We start from the raw sequence: 20,004 nt of genomic DNA, 5'->3' as shown, positions 1-20,004 counted from the left end.
AAAATACTTTATTTCTGATCTACACAAACTTTTGGAAGGTTATCTTCTTTATCATTGCTAAACTGATGACTTACCACGAGATGGGGTCCAGTCCCATGACTTTGGGGTACAATTGTAAACTTAAGAGTTTTATCAACTTTGGTGAACAGTTTTGGCATAATAGTCAATTTCTACTTCTGGAAGTCATCTCGTCCCACTGTTGGTATTATATAATTCAAGAATATGATAAAACACTGCCCTCTTGTGGTGCATTGAAAGAAGAGCTGAGAAATAATGAAAAGGTTGCCTGAAAAATGGGAGACAGCCTCTTACTTGCCAAGAAAAACGAAGGGATTGGACCGAGCTGGAGAACCTCCTTTACCAGATGCTGATTGGCACTGGTGGTTTTTGCTCTCGACAGTATCCACAATAGCTGATGGCTGGGTGTTTCAGTTTGAGAATATTTTCTGTTGCCTTCAACTTCACTGCAATTTTGTGTAAATTTCTGAAAGATCCGAATAAATAAAATTCATTTCTACAAAACAGACCCACACTCATTGGTAACAGTGAAGCTAACGATAGTGGAATCTAGTGAGAGACAGATCAGAGGATTCAATCGTAAACTGCAGCTGGAAGCCCCTTGGTGACGTGGCTTGACAACTCACCCAGCAGGGCTGCTTCCTACTAAATGGTAACAGAACAACCTATTCAGTCCTCTCAGGGAATTTAAAAGAGAGCCAGGAAAGATAGTGGTATAGAAATGAAGAAAAACAGGCCGGGTGCAATGGTTCACGCCTGTAATCCCAGCACTTTGGGAGGCTGAGGCGGGTGGATCACCAGACGTCAGGAAACCCCATCTCTACTAAAAATTTAAAAAATTAGCTGGGTGTGGTGGCTCGTTGTCTGTAATCCCAGCTACTCAGGAGGCTGAGGCAGGAGAACTGCTTGAACCTGGGAGATGGAGGTTTCAGTGAGCTGAGATCGTGCCACTGCACTCCAGCCTAGGTGATAAGAGTGAGACTCTGTCTCCAAAAAATAAGAGACGTCTATTAAGACAGCCAGGTGAGGCTGACAAGTAGGCAGTTGGATAGGAGGAACCTGGAGTTAAGGCAGAAGTTATGGCTGGAGATGCACATTTGGGAATCTTCAACATATAGATGGTGTTGAAAGCAATGAGATTGGCTGGGATCAATCTCATTGAGTTTTGAGAGAAGAGATTTGATGATTTACCTCTGGGGCTCGACAATGTTAGGAGGTGAAGATGAGAGTGAAAAGCAGTGGTCAGATCCTTTTGTAGTTCCTAAGTGTGAGATGTTTGGGTGTTCACGTGCATGTGTGAGATGTGCCACCCTTGAACCTTGTTATGATGTCAGTACATTTTCCCATCTGACATGAAAAAAACAAACAAACAAAAAACCAGTGTTCAGGGATGCAGGAGAGCTGAGTGTGGTGTCCTGAAAGCCAAGCGAAGAAAGTGTTTGAAGATGCCAGGGGCAGTGGCTCACGCCTGTAATCCCAGCATTTTGGGAGGCTGAGGAGGGTGGATCACCTGAGGTCAGGAGTTCGAGACCAGCCTGGCTAACATGGTGAAACCCCGTTTCTACTAAAAATAGAAAAAATTAGCCGGACGTGGTGGTGCGTGCCTGTAATCCCAGCCACTAGGGAGGCTGAAGCAAGAGGATCGCTTGAACCAGGAGGTGGAGGTTGCAGTGAGCTGAGATCACGCCATTGCACTCCAGCTTGGGCAACAAGAGTGAAACTCCATCTCCAAGAAAAAAAAAAAAAAAAAAGAAAGTGTTTGAAAGAGAGAATGATCAGGTGTGTCAAATACTGCTGACAAGTCAAGCAAGACAAGGCCTGGAGGGCCGGGCGAGGTGGCTCAAGCCTGTAATCCAAGCACTTTGGGAGGCCGAGACGGGCGGATCACGAGGTCAGGAGATCGAGACCATCCTGGCTAACACGGTGAAACCCCGTCTCTACTAAAAAAATACAAAAAAAAACTAGCCGGGCGTGGTGGTGGGCGCCTGTAGTCCCAGTTACTCGGGAGGCTGAGGTAGGAGAATGGCGTGAACCCGGGAGGCAGCGCTTGCAGTGAGCTGAGATCCGGCCACTGCACTCCAGCCTGGGTGACAGAGCAAGACTCCGTCTCAAAAAAAAAAAAAAAAAAAAAAAACAAAGACAAGGCCTGGGAAGTGACCACTGGACTTGGCCATGTGGAACCCATTCATTGATGACATTGACAAAGCACCATTTCAGTAGAGTGGCGTGATGAAAGCCTGATTTGAATGGGTTTAAGAGAGAATGGAAGGAGAGGAATAGAAATAGTGTGGAGGAGGCTGTGTGATCAAAGAACAAATTTTTAAAAAGAGATCAGAGACATTACAACAAATTTATATGTCAATAGAAATGACTCAGAGAGAGGAAAAGTTTTGATTCTGACGACAAAGGGTATCTTTGAAAAAGTCAAAATGCTATGTTTGTATATTTATCCCCTCCAAAACTCAAGTTGAAATTTAATCCCCAGTGTGGCAGAATTGAGAGGTGGGGCCTTTTAAGAGGTGACTGAGGGCCAGCATGGTGGCTCACACCTGTAATCCTACCTAGCACTTTGGGAGGTAAGGCAGACAGATCACTGGAGCCCTGGACTTCAAGACCAGCCTGGGCAACATGGTGAAACTCTATCTCTACAAAAAACGCATAACTTAGCCAGGTGTAGTGGGGTATACCTGTAGTCCCAGCTACTCGGGGTAGGGACTGAGGTGGGAGGATTGCTTGAGTCCGGAAGAGGCTGCAGTGAGCCGTGATTGTGCCACTGCCCTCCAACCTGGGTAACAGAGTGAAACCGTTTCAAAAAAAAAAAAAAATCATGAGGGAGGGCTCTGTCCTCATGAATAGATTAACCCGCTACTCATGGATTAATGAGTTATCATAAGTGGGCAACTGGTGACTTTAAAATAGGAAGAGAGACCTGAGTCCTTTGCATGCTCAGCCGGTTGCCCACTTATGATAACTCATTAATCCATGAGTAGTGGGTTAATCTATTCATGAGGACAGAGCCCTCTTCATGATTTTTTTTTTTTGAGATGGTTTCACTGTTACCCAGGTTGGAGTGCGTGCTCAGCCCTCTAGCCATGAGAGCTTACACCACCTTGGGATTCTTGGACGTCCTCACCAGCAAGAAGGCTCTCACTAGATGCAGCCCCACCACCTGGACTTCTTGGCCTCCATAGCTGTAAGAAATTCTTTTTCTTTATAATTTGCCCAGCTTCAGGTATTCTGTTAAAAATAACAGAAAACAGACTAATACACAGAAGGATGTGAGAAGTAGTGCACAAGAGCTAGAAGAGCATAGTAGTATCAAGACTAGTAATACTAATACAAGGAAACAGGAGGCACTAACTGTGCCAGGAACTAGGTAATTTTACATGGACTAACTTGCTTAACCCTTTCAACAACTCTACAAGGAAGGTTCTGTTACTGTTTTCACTTTATAGCAAAGGAAATTGAGGAATGGAGGTTATATTGTGGGCAAACTCAAGAGCCTATGCTTTTAAACACTGTTATATTGCCTCAGTAGAAGCAGAGATGGCACCATGAAATAGAGCATGAGAGTCGCAACCAACACCTCTTTTTCTGAGAATAAGACCATTAGTGTTGCTGTTGAGAAACTATAGCTATCTTTTGATTTCTAGAGTCCCTACCCTGTTCTCAGCAGGGATAAATGATATTTTGGTTCTCTTCTAGGCTTAGATGGCTGCAGAGAATCTGTTTCTTGTAAGTTAATAGAGTAAGGCTCTTACCAGCTTGGAGTAGTGGAGGACAATTCCTTTCTTATTCTGGACACTGTACTTAAATTATGTAACTGAGATTGCATCAGATTTTCTGGCAGCCCCATACTATTGTAGTCCCATCTTCAGACCAGTATTTTGCCCACATAAGCTGTTTTTTTGAACCAAAATATATAATTTGATATTTATACTTATTACATTTCATTTGGTTATTGCTCATTTCCAGTGCTGTTGAAGTCAATAAACACCAAAAGACAATTTTTATTATTTTTTTCCTTTTCTTTTTTTTCAGACGGGGTCTCGGTTATCCAGGCTGGAGTGCAGTGGCATGATGACAGCTCACTGCAGCCTCAAACTCCTGGACTTAAGTGATCCTCTCACCTTAGCCTCCTGAGTAGCTGGCACTATGGGTGCGTGCCACCATGCCTGGCTAATCATTTTATGTTTTGTATATACGAAGTCTCATTTTGTTGCCCAGGCTGGTCTTGAACTCCCAGGCTGGCTCAAGTAGTCCTCCTGCCTCGACCTCCCAAAATGTTGGGATTACAAGCATGAGCCACCATGCTTGGCAAAGAATACTGTATTTAGAACAGCAGCATTGTTAAAAAACAAAACAAAACAAAACAAAACATATATATAATCATAACAACTCATTTAGATATATATATATTTAAATGTATTAAAAATTGTCACTCCTTCATAGAATCAACAGATACTGTCTATATTTGATAAGAAGGTATAAGTATACTGTCTAAAGCAATGTCTTTTAAGATTCAGTTAGACACAATTTTCATGATACCCATGTATCTGTATTAGCATTTATTATTTTTCTTTTTAAGTATTTTTCTTCCTTTTTCCTTTCATTTAAACATTAAAAAAAAAAAAATAGGCCGGGCGCGGTGGCTCAAGCCTGTAATCCCAGCACTTTGGGAGGCCGAGACGGGCGGATCACGAGGTCAGGAGATCAAGACCATCCTGGCTAACATGGTGAAACCCCGTCTCTACTAAAAAATACAAAAAACTAGCCGGGCGAGGTGGCTGGCGCCTGTAGTCCCAGCTACTCGGGAGGCTGAGGCAGGAGAATGGCGGGAACCCGGGAGGCAGAGCTTGCAGTGAGCCGAGATCCGGCCACTGCACTCCAACCTTGGCGACAGAGCGAGACTCCGTCTCAAAAAAAAAAAAAAAAAAAAAAAAAAATAGAGACAGGATCTTCCTATGTTGCTCAGATTGGTCCCCAACTCCTGACCTCAAGTGATCCTCCTGTCTTAGCCTCCTGAGTAGCTGGGATTACAGAGGTATGAGCCACCGAGCCCAGTGATTTAATATTTTTCTTTAATTTGACTCACTTTTTCCTTCACTCTGGTAGGTAGACACATTATTATTTTTTATTTTTTAGATGGAGTCTCGCCCTGTTGCCCAGTGTGGAGTGCAATGGTGCGATCTCCGCTCACTGCAACCTCCACCTCCCGGGTTCAAACGATTCTCCTACCTCAGTCTCCCAAGTAGCTGGGATTACAGGCACCCGCCACTGTGCCCAGCTATTTTTTGTATTTTTAGTAGAAATGGGGTTTCACCATGTTGGCCAGGCTGGTCTCGAACTCCTGACCTCAGGTGATCTGCCTGCCTCGGCCTCTCAAAGTGCTGGGATTACAGGCGTGAGCAACTGCGCCCAGCCTACATTTTTTTCTATTACACATCAAAACACTTATACATGCAAGTTTAAAAATAGTGTTTATCCATGTACCGCAGTTAGTTGTGTACCACACTCTGATATGCACTAATTTAGAGATGTAGAAATACCACCAAAAGAATAAACATAGATTGTCTCTGGGCATGAGACTGAGGGATGGGGAGACTTGGTTTTCATCAAAAGCACCTCCATGTACATGTATTGCTTTACTAAACATGAAACATTTAAATTAAGTAAAACAAAAATTCTGTCACACTGAGTCACTTATACTCTGCCTGACAAAATGGTAGGCACAAAATAACTACTTAGAAATATGTCGATATTTCACACCTCCTCCCTAATGATTTTATAATTTCAGCCACATACTCATGCTGCTCAAAACTGTCATTCATGCACACAATTCCATTCACAAAGTTTGAGGAAAAAAAGACAGCTATCCACTGCAAAATGAAAACTTTCAGTGTTTTATTTTTGACTGCAGCTGTTTACAGAAATATAGTTGCGAGTATACAAATGTTCCAATAGAAGCAAAATATCTTTTTAATATTTAACAAGTTATCACAGATAGCTAAAAACATAGATGCAAATGAAATTCCCCCAGAGAACAAACTGAAAATATCTGGTATCAGTGCTCTGAAATCCCAACTATGAAAGCCATATACACAAAAATGTAACCCTTATATCATTGCAGGACAATGGAAGAAGGCAGTTCAGTGGTTGATCAGTGTGCTCAAGCAAATAAAATTAAATAAAAATTAAAAATGGCAGAATGGTAGCTAAACCGCTTGAGAACAGGTTAATGAAATTATTGATAGTATATTTAAAACACTAAGTAAAAGAAGTGAATGAAACTCAGTTAAAGTTGTCAAAAAATTAGCAACTACTTGGAGCTTATCAATTAAAAGGAAACAATGTGAGTAGATACATTCATTAGATCAAAAGAAATTAGATCAAGTTCACTGGAATCAGTCTGTAACTACTTAAGTCACAATGACTTCTGTGCAGGAAAGGTTTTTACTGGACACAGAAATCTGATTCCAAGCCTACTCTTCAAACAGCTTTTGTGTGTGTGTATGTATGTGTGTAAGTGTGTGTATATGTTGTCCTGAGGTTCATCAGCTAAAATAATAATAATAAGCAATCCCTGCAAAATATTTCAAACCAGGCAGATGACTTCTGGAACAGAGAGAAAGGAAGGGCAGAGGGAGGGAGAATATGAGTAAGCAAGCAGGGTCATATGGTTAAACACAGAATTTTTTAAAGGAGGTATTACAAGTGGGAGTCAAACAGAACTGTGGTAGAATGTTTTGGGTACAGGAATATATTATGTAATAAAGTGGGGAAGAGAAAAAGGGAATAAGAAGGGAGGAATGTAGCTAGAGCAGCTCCCAACAGTTTGCCTATGTATTTGCCAGCACCAGAATTTGTAGAGTAAGCCACTTACATTTCCACTGCTAGTATTAAGGAAAGACAGCAGTGATTTTTATAAAGTGAGTATACATTTATTTTTATTCTGAAATGTGAATTTTTCTTTCATGAGTTAACTAACTGGTAATTTGTAAACAGTGGGAAGAAGATTAGAACAATTATGGAGGTACTGAATTACACAAGGAGATTAAAATGAAATGAATCAATCTACCTATCTTGTGGTTAGTTTATATTGATGCATACACTTGAGAAAGGAGAAATGCCCAAATTGTATAATGCATTATCTTGTTTATTATTTATTTTAGTAAATAATTCTTGTCTGAAACATAAGCTCCAAGGATAGCTAAATCTCTACTGATAGCTTAGTTCTTATACAAAGCAAGTTACTTTTGAAGAAGTTTTACCTATTAAAAAAATAAGGTGCCATGTTGACCTGGTCAGCCATCTCGTTTACTATCTCAGATACAAATATAAATACAAGGAATGATGATTTTGTTCTGAGGGTTGGTCTAGCCAGAGCAAAACTGTGGTCTGCTGGTAAAGTACTAGGCAATGAAAAGAAAGCTTGTATTACACTGCCCATAATGTACCCATTTTATGGATAAACAGGAGACTTTAGCACCGGTCAATTATATTAGCTACTTAAATGTCATAACAATTAAACATAGAACACTGCACCTATATATTTAAATCAGTCATTTAATGTAAACTTTTTAGTAAGTGGTAGGAAAATGCCAAACTAAATTAACTGAATTATCAAGAATTAGACTAATTGTGTATGTACATAAAATACACTATCTCTCTATAGGCAGTACTGAGAATAAATTATCTTTGCCAATAAAAGATTATAGATAACCAGGTTAAGCTGAATTTACATAAAGAACAATGTATAACTGTATCAGTCTCAGTGGAAGAAAAACTCTCTACATCTCAATAGAGTCTTAGACCAGTGGTTCCTAAACTTTAAAGTGTGCATCAGAATCACCTGGAGGGCTTGTGAAAACAGATTGCTGGGCCCTATTCCAGAGTTTCTGACTCAGTAGGTCTGGGTTGGGGCCCAAGAATTTACATTTCTAACTAGTTCCCAGGTGATACTGATACTAGCTGGTGGGCTGAGAACCATACTCTGAGAACCACTGGTTTGCACGTACTACATATGTAGAAAAAGATATATTGTAATGTTCTTATACACATGGCACAAAATATATAGAAAGACAACTGGTTTTAATGAATTCCCAAACATGTAGGTTAGCAAGCTGAATGTTTCTAAAATAATCTGCTAAAGCGTAATCATTTCCCCTTATAGTAAATTACATTTCGAAGTCTTAAGTCCTACACAGTCATTTTAGAAAAATCCATATAACATTTATACCAAGTTGGCTATCCAAAAGAAAAGGGACATAATATTCTAAAGAGTTAAGATGAATTTGTTAGGAAGGAATCATTACTATACAGCATTCTTGGCTTCTTTGGAATGATTAAAGTGCATAATATCAATAGGGTATTAAGAATATTGCATAAAAGTTTGCAGTCCTCAGTGCCACTAACAGTCACAGAAATACCAGCATGGGGAAAGCAGCCCTATCTCAAAGGTACAACTATCCTGACCTGTTGCTGATGGCTCTTTCTTCAAGCACCACCACCATGGTAAGGAGCTGGAATACAGGCAAAATTAACAAAAACCAAGGCACTCCATCCAACTTTATCTGATCAAAAGGAATTATCTTAGGTCTGGAGGGACTCAAATATAACTTTTTTCTCATTTCCTTTGACACTTTTTTTTCTAGGTAAATTAACTGAGGACAGACGAGAAGTACACTGACATAAACAACTTTGCCCAGTCTAGTTAAAAAAAAAAAGTGACATAAGCAAGCTTTACCTAAACTATGTTTTAGTGATTTATTTCCATCTAATTAACATCAGAGAAAATGGTTTAAACACTTTCTTCCTGAAATTTACACACATCTATGTGCATGGAGTTTCACAGATGCTAAAATTCTCATCAGTATTCAGATAAGACCTACCATTAGCTGGTTGAGATGAAGACAAACTTAATTTATATAAAGCTTGAACACTCTAATTCTGTAATCTTTTACCCTCTCCCCCCAAAGAAACAATTCTAGTAATGTACCTTTTCTTCCATTCTTAAGCCAAAGGAAAGAAATGGAGAAAAGAAGGTTTAAATGGAAAAAGTGAAAGCTGGGACCTATTGAAACTATTTGTTTATGTGTTTTTGGAAATAGTGAAGAATAAAATTATAAATGATAAAAAGGCACTTTTCCATAGCATTTGATCTAGATATAAAATACTCATTTAAAAAATTTCCTGAAAGTAAAAACATAATTTTATTAATAAATGAGGCTAGAATGGCATAAAAATAAATGGGGATTGAAGAAGTAATTAGGCCAGATGTGGTGGCTCATGCCTGTAATCCTAGCACTTTAGGAGGCCGAGGCAGGTGGATCACTGTGTTAGGAGTTCGAAACCCGCCTGGCCAACATGGCAAAATCCCGTCTCTACTAAAAAAATACCAAAAAATTAGCTGGAACTAGTGGAGGGTGCCTGTAATCCTGGCTACTCGGGAGGCTGAGGAAGGTGAATCGCTTGAACCTGGGAGGCAGAGGTTGCAGTGAGCAGAGATGGCACACTGCACTCTAGCCTGAGAGACACAGCAAGGCTCCGTCTCCAAAAAAAAAAAAAAAAAAAAAAAAAAATGAAGTAAAGTAACTAGAGCACTGGGACCATCCACAAATGATACTGTAGATATTATTCTGATATTTATTATATCATGAGCATTATCTCTACAATTTTGCTCTAGTGACACTAATAAGCAGAGAAGAAAACCTCTTTTTAATACATGTTATGAGATTCATAGGCAGTTATTTTTCTAACCTATGGTCTTTCTTCATGGAGACCCTCCACACAGTCTAAGGCATGCAGATATAAGACAGCTGTCTTGGTTAGGGATAAAACCTATGGTCATAAAGCAGAAGAACGCTAATTAATTTTAAAAATCAATTAGGAAACAGATATTGGAAGAGAAATCTTCATCAGAAAAATGAAAAATTATAAAGTTACTATGTATGGTGAAAATGTATAACCATGGTGACTTTGAGTCTTTAATTACTAAATCATTTTATCCTGGTCATTATTTGTTGATGCATCTAACAGATTCACTTTCCTAAAACAAGCATTTATAAAGGCTTAAATGGTCAAAAAGAATTATCTTAGTTCTAGAGGGACTCAGATACAACTTCCTCATTTCCTTTGATACTATTTTTCCTAGGTAGATTAGCTGAGGTTCTGATGGGCAAGAAATGCACTAGAATAAACTTCCAAACTACAGCACATGTGATATTACAAAAAATGAAAATAAAAGGCAAGGAAGGATGGATGGAAGGAAGGAAGGGAGAAAGGAGGGAGGGAGGAATAAGGGAAGGAGAAACGAAGAAGGCAGGGAGGAGGGGAAGAAAGAAGGAAGGAAGGGAGGCAGGGAGGGGAGGAAAGGGAGGGAGGAAGGAAAGTCCTTCATTAATACTTCTTCTATAATAAAGCCCTTAAAAACTTGTTCTTTTTTAAAAACGATTTGTTTTAAAACAGATTTGCACTGGCTAAATAACACGATACTTTAATCATAAAGTTAACATGATCAAGCTTAGAGGCAAAATATGACTTCGAATGATCTTCATCCATGTTGGTGTTGGTGTGGATATATAATGGAATGACAATAAGGAATCACATACATACACACACACACACACACACAGAGAGAGAGAGAAAGAGAGAGAGAGAGAGAAGCTCCAAGCGTTAATGTGAGTTGCTGAAAGCTAGAACAATTAAATGTAACAATATAAAGAAGAAAAGGTGGCTCACAGTTTATTTAGGTCCTTCTGCCATAAATACGTTTAATAAATTGTTGTTTCTATGGCCTTTGCTGGCTCACTGAGTCTCTCCCATATGTAGCTATAACTTGTAACAGTAATCAGGAAATTGCATTATTAGCACAAATATCAACCACTGAGCTTCAAAGAAGATGAATACTCTTTGTAGCCAAATTGTATTTTCAGAACGTTGTACTTAACATTGACCTTTAGGGGTAAGGAACATTTAACAATGTAAAAAAAAAAAAACAACAAACCTATTATTATTGAACAAGAATATGGTAGCATAGCACAGCCCTTGTATAAATAACCACAAAATTTATGAGAATAAAAATCGGGTTTTCTGCCTCCATCCAATCAAACCACTACAGTTCAGGTATATATTCTGTTCTAAACTTAGATATTATAAAACAGAAAATTGGTCCCAGTGACTTGGCATTGCCAATCAGCATTTGATAACAATAAACCCCTTGCTAAACCACAGAAGTCAGCACACAAGCCAGTTGCCACTTCATCCACAGTTCTGTATTAACAATCATCCTAATTAGAACTTGGTGAACAGATAGATTTCTTTAGTCTCCTATGTAATCTCTTAGAAAAAAGTTCAGAAAATTCAAAAATAACTTACAGATTTTTATTTCTACTACTTCTTTTTATACCTGCTGGATTTGCTTTGTCTGAAATTTCAATCAACCCTACTTTAGGGTTAGAGTTTTACATTTTCAAACTGAAGCACTGGATTGTGTGGCTGATCCTCCTCATAACCTGAACTATACTGGGTAATTTTTCCCAATAGGGGCTGGGGGAGAAGAGATACACTGAGGAAAATACTTTTGGTTCAGAGAATTTATAAAGTATCTCTGGATATTACAAGATGGGAAAAATGTTATTAAAATTACAAACATGGGTTTTCTTAGTGTCTTTATAAATAAAAGGCATAGAATACAGAAAGCCAATTAATAATAACAATAACAACAATAATAAAATATTAAATATATAGTGAGCAAAGACTGAATGGCTCATTCTTGTGAAACACCATTTGACGCAATTGCCTCAATGGGTTTCCTGACTCTTAACACTTGGCTGAGTGAAAGCTCCAGCAAACACACAGTAAGCTGCCTTTAGCCCACTACTAACATCAAGGAACTGCCTGATGGAATGGCCACAGATGAACAGGTCATTTGTTTCAAAAGATACTTAAATACTCAATAAAGACATAACAAACCCCACCCCCCCTCACTGTTATCAGACGCCACGTTGTGGTAGAACATCAGACAAACTCACAAATTTACCACAAAAATGTGTGGCAAAAAAGAATAGTTTATATATATGTATATATATAAATTTCTATATTTATGCCAATGTACTCACTCAGTACAAATAGCAAAATAGTATACCATTTCCTAAATACAAAATATAGCTTTCCAAAAAAATGAAACACACATTAGATATAAACCATCCAAAACTTGAACGATTGAAAACTGTATTCAAAATTAAATGACCCAGAGTAGGTCTCTTTCTGAAAAGTTCCCTTCATATCGGCAAGAAGCCTGTACTACTGAAAACGTAATTCAATGCCTCTCAATCAGAGAGAGAAAGAAAGAAAGGGGCAGAGGTGGAGGGAAGAAAACGTGAGAAAAAAGAGAAAAAGACAAAAGAGCACATTCAACAAAGGAAGATCACCAAAAAAAAAAAAAAAAAAAGAAGGAAAAATCTGGCTGTATAAACAAAACCAACACCACAATTCCACACAGTTCAACTAAATGTACGGGATAGAAAAAAAAAAAGAACAGAAAGTTAGCCTTCAACAATTAACAGGTTATTTTTTGTACACTTAAAAAATAAATGAAACGGACAAGGATACCAAAACATTATATCAACACATAGAAGCCACACACACGTTGGCCTTACACTGCATTGACAGCTTTCCACATGCCAAAAGGAAAATGAGACATAAGCATGTGTCCAGACACAGGTGGTAGTGAGAAGCAGGCATCCCACGGGTGGCAACAACGCCCAAAACTGTATAACTAATGCTACAACTGCCAAGTTCTGGAGTGTGTTATTTTGCTCTTTATAGATGTAACACAAGTTAATTCTTCATTTTACGTCAATGATATGACCCTGTAAAGCCTAAGGCTTGTGGGAACCATCAGGTAAGTGACCACTTCAAACTGTAAAGCACTGAGGTGACAAGTGAATTTATACTCACTGCAGATCAGGGAGAAGTGATGTTTCAAGAAATTTTAGTTTGCCTTTTTTTTAAATTAAAATTTATACTGTTTCCTATTAGAGGGAAAAATTTGAAGACTTCAGAACAGCACCGTTCATGGGGAAAAATGTGTTGTTTCTCAGGAATTAACTCCCAATAATTCCTAAGACAGTACTTTCTGCCCTGTGCTGCAGGACTGCTAGGTCACCCTAGATTAAAGTGGCCAAAGATGCTACAGGGTCATAAAGCCAGTAGTATATCAATAGTTCTCTAAAGTAAAGTGAAAAAGAGGTGAAAAGTAATATAGATGTATATAAAAAGGGAACACCAGCCTAAGACTGGGTTAAGAATAAAACACTCAAATTTTTCTGTCAATTTAAACTACTGTAGGAGGATATCAGAACATAATTTATCATATATTATCCCCTTCATTTTTTACAGATAATTATTTTTCTATGCACAGTTATGGCTAAACCCCTTAGTAGAACCCCAGACAACTAACAACTCTCTGAAAAAATAAAATCAATGGCATTCCAGCTGTTCCCAGTTTTCTAAGTGTATCATCTGTCTTTGTGTTAAATCAAGAGTTCTTTTATCTGCATATACAGTTTACTTGTTAGAATGTTACCCCTTCAGTTTCTCCAATAAAACTGAAAACAGATTCCTTCACTTTGGCCAACAGCTGTGCCTTTTATATTGAAAAAAATCACCGCCTTAGTTACTATTGAACTTTACTTTTTCAAAAGCCATTACTTGACTAAAACAATGTAGGAAAGAAAATAATGAAGAACGAAAGTAAACATGATATATTATTTTCTAATAGCAATAATAACTGAGTGGTCCAGCCTTTAATTTAAACTGTACGTTTAAGGAAATTGCGCCTAGGAAAATAATAACAATTAATTCTGCCAGCTGGAAACTCCAATAGATTCTCAGTCATCACTGTTATTAGGAATATAAAATATGAAGATGTTAACATTTGTGGTTAGTCACTGCAACAAGCAGCATAGGTGTGCTCTTTTGCAGTCAGAATAAAATCTATCAATTTACTCAAATACAGTTTTTCATATTTTGTTTTGTTTTTAAAATAATAATTCTCATGGAACCACAAGATCTCAGGACATCTTGGAATCAGGATTTTCTTCATGGAATTTCTAAAAAAGAGAAAAAGTTTAATGTAACTTACGAGGGAGGGAAGTATTTATAAAGTGTCTGACACCCTGAATGATCCTAAAGTATATTATGGTACTATAAGTAAAACTTTTTCATATTTGATCTTCCACAGACTTTTCTGACTCAATATTTATTTCTGGAGGAAGGGATGATTATATCCAATATATAGTACAGAGGAAACACACTGTACATACTCATCAGATGTTTTGTTATTCCAAGGCAAAGAAGCTCAGAAGCAGAAGGAATTTCCAATATAGGTTGCATATCCCTTATCTAAAATGCTTGGGATCAGAAGTATTTCTGATTTCTTTTTTGGATTTTGGAATATGTACATACACACAATGAGATATCTTGGGAATAAGACACAAGTCCAAACATGTAATTCACTTCTGTTTCATATAAACCTAAAAAGATCTATCACAGCTGAAGGGAGCTGGGAAAATCTTTTTTTCCCTCAGGGACACCAAATCAACTGCATGTTGTGAGCCTGCATTTTGACTATGACCCTATCATATGAGGTCAGGTGTGGAATTTTCCACTTGAGATGTCATGTCAGCACTCAAAAAGATTCGGATTTCAGAGCATTTTGGATTTTGGATTTTTGGACTAGGGATGTTTGGTCTGTATTAACTATATGACCATAAGCTATCATTCAGAATAATTTTATTCAGAGTAAAAAAGTATCATCTTGTGAGGAAGTCACATTTTAAAAGTTTAGAACTAAACTACTATTACTTAACCTAAATCTGTTAAGAATAAAATTTGATGCTTTCCAATAAGAAGCCAAAATGCAATACTTACATATCCAGTTAAAAGGAGCCAGTCAAGCTGTTCCCTTGGTTTTGCAACGAAACAAGCAAATCAATCTTTTCGATGTTCTGGTTGGTGTTTATAGAGGATGCCAGTGGAGAATTCTCTGGCATTTGCTGAGAAAGAAGTGTTGTCACAGGTGGCTGGCCCTCATTTTGTGGTTGGCCTGGCTGACTTATGGCCATCAACTGATCAGGCAATGTAGCTGGTCCAGAGGTTAAAAGCTGACTACAGTCTGCAGAGACATTGAAAATAGAAGGTATCTGGTTAGTGAAGATTCATGAAAAGATATTAGTTGTTGGGGCAAATTCATTACTGCATTCTCTTTGTACATTACTAAAAGTTAGGCACCTGACAGTCTAAGAAAAAAGTTTTCACAGATTGGCACTGGAATTCATCTTAGGTTTCCTTTAAGCAGTCTAAAAATACAACTTTGCTTAAATATCAAAAGTCCTATATAAATTCCTTGGTATATTAACATTAAAGATGGGTTTCTTTTTTTTTGAGACGGAGTCTTGCTCTGTTGCCCAGGCTGGAGTGCAGTGGCCGGATCTCAGCTCACTGCAAGCTCCGCCTCCCGGGTTTACGCCATTCTCCTGCCTCAGCCTCCCGAGTAGCTGGGAATACAGGCGCCTGCCACCTCGCCCAGCTAGGTTTTTTTTTGTATTTTTTAGTAGAGATGGGGTTTCACCGTGTTAGCCAGGATGGTCTTGATCTCCTGACCTCATGATCCGCTGGTCTCGGCCTCCCAAAGTGCTGGGATTACAGGCTTGAGTCACTGCGCCCGGCCTAAAGATGGGTTTCTACCTCCTTAGAAACTACTGACTTCAGTTGGCTAAGATATTGTCTGTCATTCTTACTTCGTTTTCCTTTTAAGTTTATAGCTTAAAATGGCAAACACACATTTTTATACATAGGCGCCCGGCCTATTATCACCATTTTAAATGAGAGAATTGAGACCCATAAAAGCCAAATAACTTGTACAAGATCTCATAGTCTATAGGTGATAGAGTTCTAACTACAATCTACACTCTTAAAACAACTGTACAGGACAGGTGTGGTGGCTCACGCCTGTAATCCCAGCACTTTGGGAGGCCGAGGCCAGCAGATCACTTGAGGTCAAAAATTCGACACCAGCCTGGTCAACATGGTGAAACCCCGTCTCTAACAAAAATACAAAAATTAGCTGGGTGTGTTGGGCAAACCTGTAATCCCAGCTGCTCAGGAGGCTGAGGCAGGAGAATCACCTGAACCTGGGAGGCAGAGGGTGCAATCAGTCAAGATTGCACCACTGCACTCTGCTTCCTTCTAATAATAATGATGACCAATTAAGTAATGAAAAATTAGAGTTTCTTACTATTTTGAATGCCAAATAAGAACATTCCTGATGTCTGCTGAGATGAGCCAGGAGAATTCTGTAGTTGGTTCATTGTGCCTCCTGCTGTGTTGTGAAATAAAGTAGCCTGTGGTTGAGGCGAAGATGAGGCTCCTTGAATTCCAGGCATGTTGTTCTGAGGGGAATAAAGAGGAGACTGTTGCATATCTTGTTGATTTATACTGGTCTGCAAGGCAGACATGGATGCTGGAGATAAGAAGAGTGTTACTTGCTGCTCTTGAGAACTAGGTGACCCTTGTACCAACTGAATCTGAGGAGAGCTATGGAACAAGGGGGTCTGTGATGATTCCGACTGGGTAGGACCTGGGTTCTGAAGTGAGGAAACTGTGGACTGACTCTGAAATTGCATGGGCTGTTGCTCTTGATTCATTGGGGCCATATTACTTTGTTGGTGAAAAATTGACTGGTTCTGTTGCTCCTGATTAGCCATTGGATTTTGATTTGGGTTGAATATCATGTTTGGTGGTGGTTGCTTTGGAGACGCCATTGTAGCCATGGTATTCTGATTACTGAATAAAATGCCCTGTTGTTGTTGCTGCTGCTGTTGCTGCTGCTGTTGCTGCTGTTGCTGCTGCTCCTGGGATGGAGAGTTACTCTGCATGGCAACTATTGAGTGCTGTGACTGGAACATGGTTCCTTGTTGGCTTTGAGGCATTGGATTAGGTGGAAGGGAGCCCAGGGACACCTGAGGCTGAAATAAACCCTGCTGGGGGGGTTGTGCCTGTTCTTGAGAAAGCATAGGGGTCTGGATGTGTGATATTGGAGCTTGCTGTTGGAAAGCAGCTTGTTGTTCAGTGTTTGATGTTGACTGAAGTGGAGAAATTGAGTTCGGTGCTGCAAAAAATGCTTCTTGGGCTACTGTGTTAGTCTGAAGATTATTCATGGGACTCTGGGAAAGAAATATGTTGGTTGACTGCTGGTCTTGAGGAACTGAAGAGCCCTGTAACACAGCAATGGTACTTTGAGAGTGAAACATTGGAGGCTGCATTTGTTCAGAGGAGGTTGTAGAAGTCTGACTGTGGACAATAGGATTTGGACTATGAAAGAGAGAACCTTGAGTTTCCTGGGAAAGATTCTGAGCATCGGCAATAGGATTCTGAGGATGAAAAAGTTGGGCCTGTGAATGAGAAGACTGCTGCAAAAAATTTCCAGATTGAAGTGACATCATCTCATTCCCTTGCTGGAATAAACCATTACCTTGTTGCTGGGTACCACTATTCTGAACACTCATCATACTTTTAGTGGATGAAAAAAGGTTAACTTGAGGTTGATTGTCCCCACTATGTTGCATTTGGACCATGGTCTGAAAGACACTGTTCTGAATCTGTTTTGCTTGTGTTCCAGTTTCTTCTCCATCTCCTGAACTTGATGTCTGAAACATGGTAGTGCCAGGGGTTGCAACCTGCTGTGTGGTGGTTGTAGAAGTTTCATTTCCAGAAACTGCAGGAGGAGAAGAAAACAATTCACACTGCATTTGCATATCCTCATTGGTAGACAATGCACTCATCATGTGAGAAGTCTGCTGGTAAACTGGCGATTGCTGAAGGTTTCCATTTGCTGAAGCAGTTGAAGGGAATAATTCTGACTGAATCTGGGCAGCTGCCTGGCAGATACTCTGTTGCATCTCCATCACCATTGCGGCTGAAGATTCCATCACTTGCTGTTGTTGCTGCTGCTGCTGTTGATTAGATAACGTGTTTTCAGACTGTGGATGAACACTTTCAGCTCTTCCAGGTAATAAATTATCTGGTCTGGTATGGACTGTTGGCTCTGTTGAAGAAAACATTCCAGGGCTTACACCACTCTGAATTTGACTGACTTGTTGAAAAATATCTGCACTAAGCTGCTCTTGAACATTCTCATTACCATCTGGAGCAGAAAATAAAACTGAAGATAACTGTTGCTGTGCCTCTAAAACTTGCTGGACCAAGTCAACACTTCCACTGCTGCCACTAGCAGTACTGCCTGTAAAACTCCCTGCTTGCAGCTGCTGAATAGTATTCTGAAGCTGACTCACACTATTTGGTGATGGAAAAATATTTGATGAAATCTGCTGCTGTAAAGTCTGTGCTTGTTCTTGTAGTGGTGACTGCTGCTGTTGTTGTGACGCCTCAGTCAGTTGTGACAAATTAACCACTGTGCCATCTGACTGTAATACCTCTCTAGACTGAGTTTCTCTTGTCTGAAACTGTGTAGCCTGTTGCAATAATGCATCACTGTTGGGCAGCTGACTAGAAGCAGAAACTGCTGGAAAAGTACCAGGCTGTGAGATGTCCTGGGTTTGAATAGTTGTCAGGGTCTCTGGGTTGTATGCCTTGGGCTGAATCTGCTGCTGTTTTTCATTTTCAGAAGGTAGGTGGGAAGATGATGGTGATGAAAAAGAGCCATTTCCTGCTATGTTTGAGATGTTTTCTAACGCTTGCTGAGTTGATCCGACTGTCTTTGTAGTCTAAAACATAAAAATCCCCAAATAATATGAATATATAAACATTAAATAAGTTTGTAACATACATCAAAAATCACTATTATTTGGCCATGCGCGGTGGCTCAAGCCTGTAATCCCAGCACTTTGGGAGGCCAAGGCGGGCAGATCACGAGGTCAGAAGATCGAGACCATCCTGGCTAACACCGTCAAAACCCGTCTCTACTTTTGAAAAGACAAAAAATTAGCTGGGCGAGGTGGCGGGTGCCTGTAGTCCCAGTCACTCGGGAGGCTAAGGCAGGAAAATGGCGTGAACCTGGTAGGCGGAGCTTGCAGTGAGCTGAGATCATGCCACTGCACTCCAGCCTGGGCGACAGAGAGAGACTCCATCCGTCTCAAGGGGGGAAAAAAAATCACTATTGTTCTAAAAATATATGCAGGACCAGTTTTCCACTCTATATTATTATCATTTAGAAAACAGGTATGGGACTACAATTCTCCATTACATGATGCCTCATTTTCCTTGGGACATATTTTTAAAAAGTACTATAAGCAAAGATAGTCAAACAAAGAAGTAGAATAATCAGCTATTGATATACTTAGGTGAATTAAGGGTAATCAGAACACATTAATTTTATGGTTCATGAAGAGCAGGTATCAAAATATCTCAATTTTGCAGCTCCTCAGTAACATTACAGGGGAGAAGACAAGTAAAAAAAAAGAAATAGAAAGTTATGGGAAAAGACTGGGAAAAAAATAAAAACACCTCTTAATTCTGAAAATGCTAAAATTAGTACTTTCATTAATATCTCATATAACATATTAATTCCTCCCTTGTCAAAATGTATATTGGAAGTCACTTTGTGGGCAATTTTGCTGAAGTATAAAGCATTCCCTCTTTACAGCAAAATTCATTAAGTACATCCAAAGTAAAAGCAATGTGAAAAAAATAGGAAAAGTAAAAGACAGCAATTTTTGTATAGGAGGTTAGAAGTTGGAGCAGTAGTCAATATAGCTTACCTTAAAAATAGTGGAAGATCTTTTTTCTGCTGTTACTTCCATTGGAGTAACATCTTCACTCTTAATCATACTGCTTGGTATGAGTGGAGTGATCAGGGCGTTAGGAATAATATTTACCTTATCTAAATTACATCCAGTAGTTTTCATTGCTGCATACACACACAAAAAAAGAAAAGTTTAAAATCACAAAAATTACCAACTATTT

The 20,004-nt window shown here is 39.1% G+C and overlaps 1 protein-coding gene and 1 non-coding gene across 5 annotated transcripts in view; one reads left to right on the top strand and one right to left on the bottom strand.

Moving 5' to 3' along the window:
* The first annotated feature begins 1,264 nt into the window (after window positions 1-1,264).
* LOC112614887 lies at window positions 1,265-1,371 on the top strand. The gene has a single exon (XR_003117187.1). It is a non-coding gene; the product is annotated as a small nucleolar RNA U13 (small nucleolar RNA).
* An 11,660-nt stretch (window positions 1,372-13,031) lies between these two features.
* Window positions 13,032-20,004, bottom strand: part of NFAT5 (nuclear factor of activated T cells 5) — a 132,913-nt gene continuing 125,940 nt past the window's right edge. For all 4 annotated transcript variants that reach the window (XM_025371415.1, XM_025371416.1, XM_025371417.1 and 1 more), the window contains 4 exons: window positions 19,800-19,948; window positions 16,319-18,806; window positions 14,953-15,196; window positions 13,032-14,132 (listed from right to left, as the gene is read on the bottom strand). In XM_025371415.1, the coding sequence (XP_025227200.1) occupies window positions 14,961-15,196; window positions 16,319-18,806; window positions 19,800-19,948 (2,873 nt within the window). In that variant the 3' untranslated portion in view covers window positions 13,032-14,132; window positions 14,953-14,960. The remainder of the gene's footprint in view (window positions 14,133-14,952; window positions 15,197-16,318; window positions 18,807-19,799; window positions 19,949-20,004) is intronic.

The sequence above is a fragment of the Theropithecus gelada genome, chromosome 20, assembly GCF_003255815.1.
Source record: "Theropithecus gelada isolate Dixy chromosome 20, Tgel_1.0, whole genome shotgun sequence".
Lineage (NCBI taxonomy): Eukaryota > Metazoa > Chordata > Mammalia > Primates > Cercopithecidae > Theropithecus > Theropithecus gelada.
This window is presented reverse-complemented; position numbering and strand designations above follow the sequence as displayed.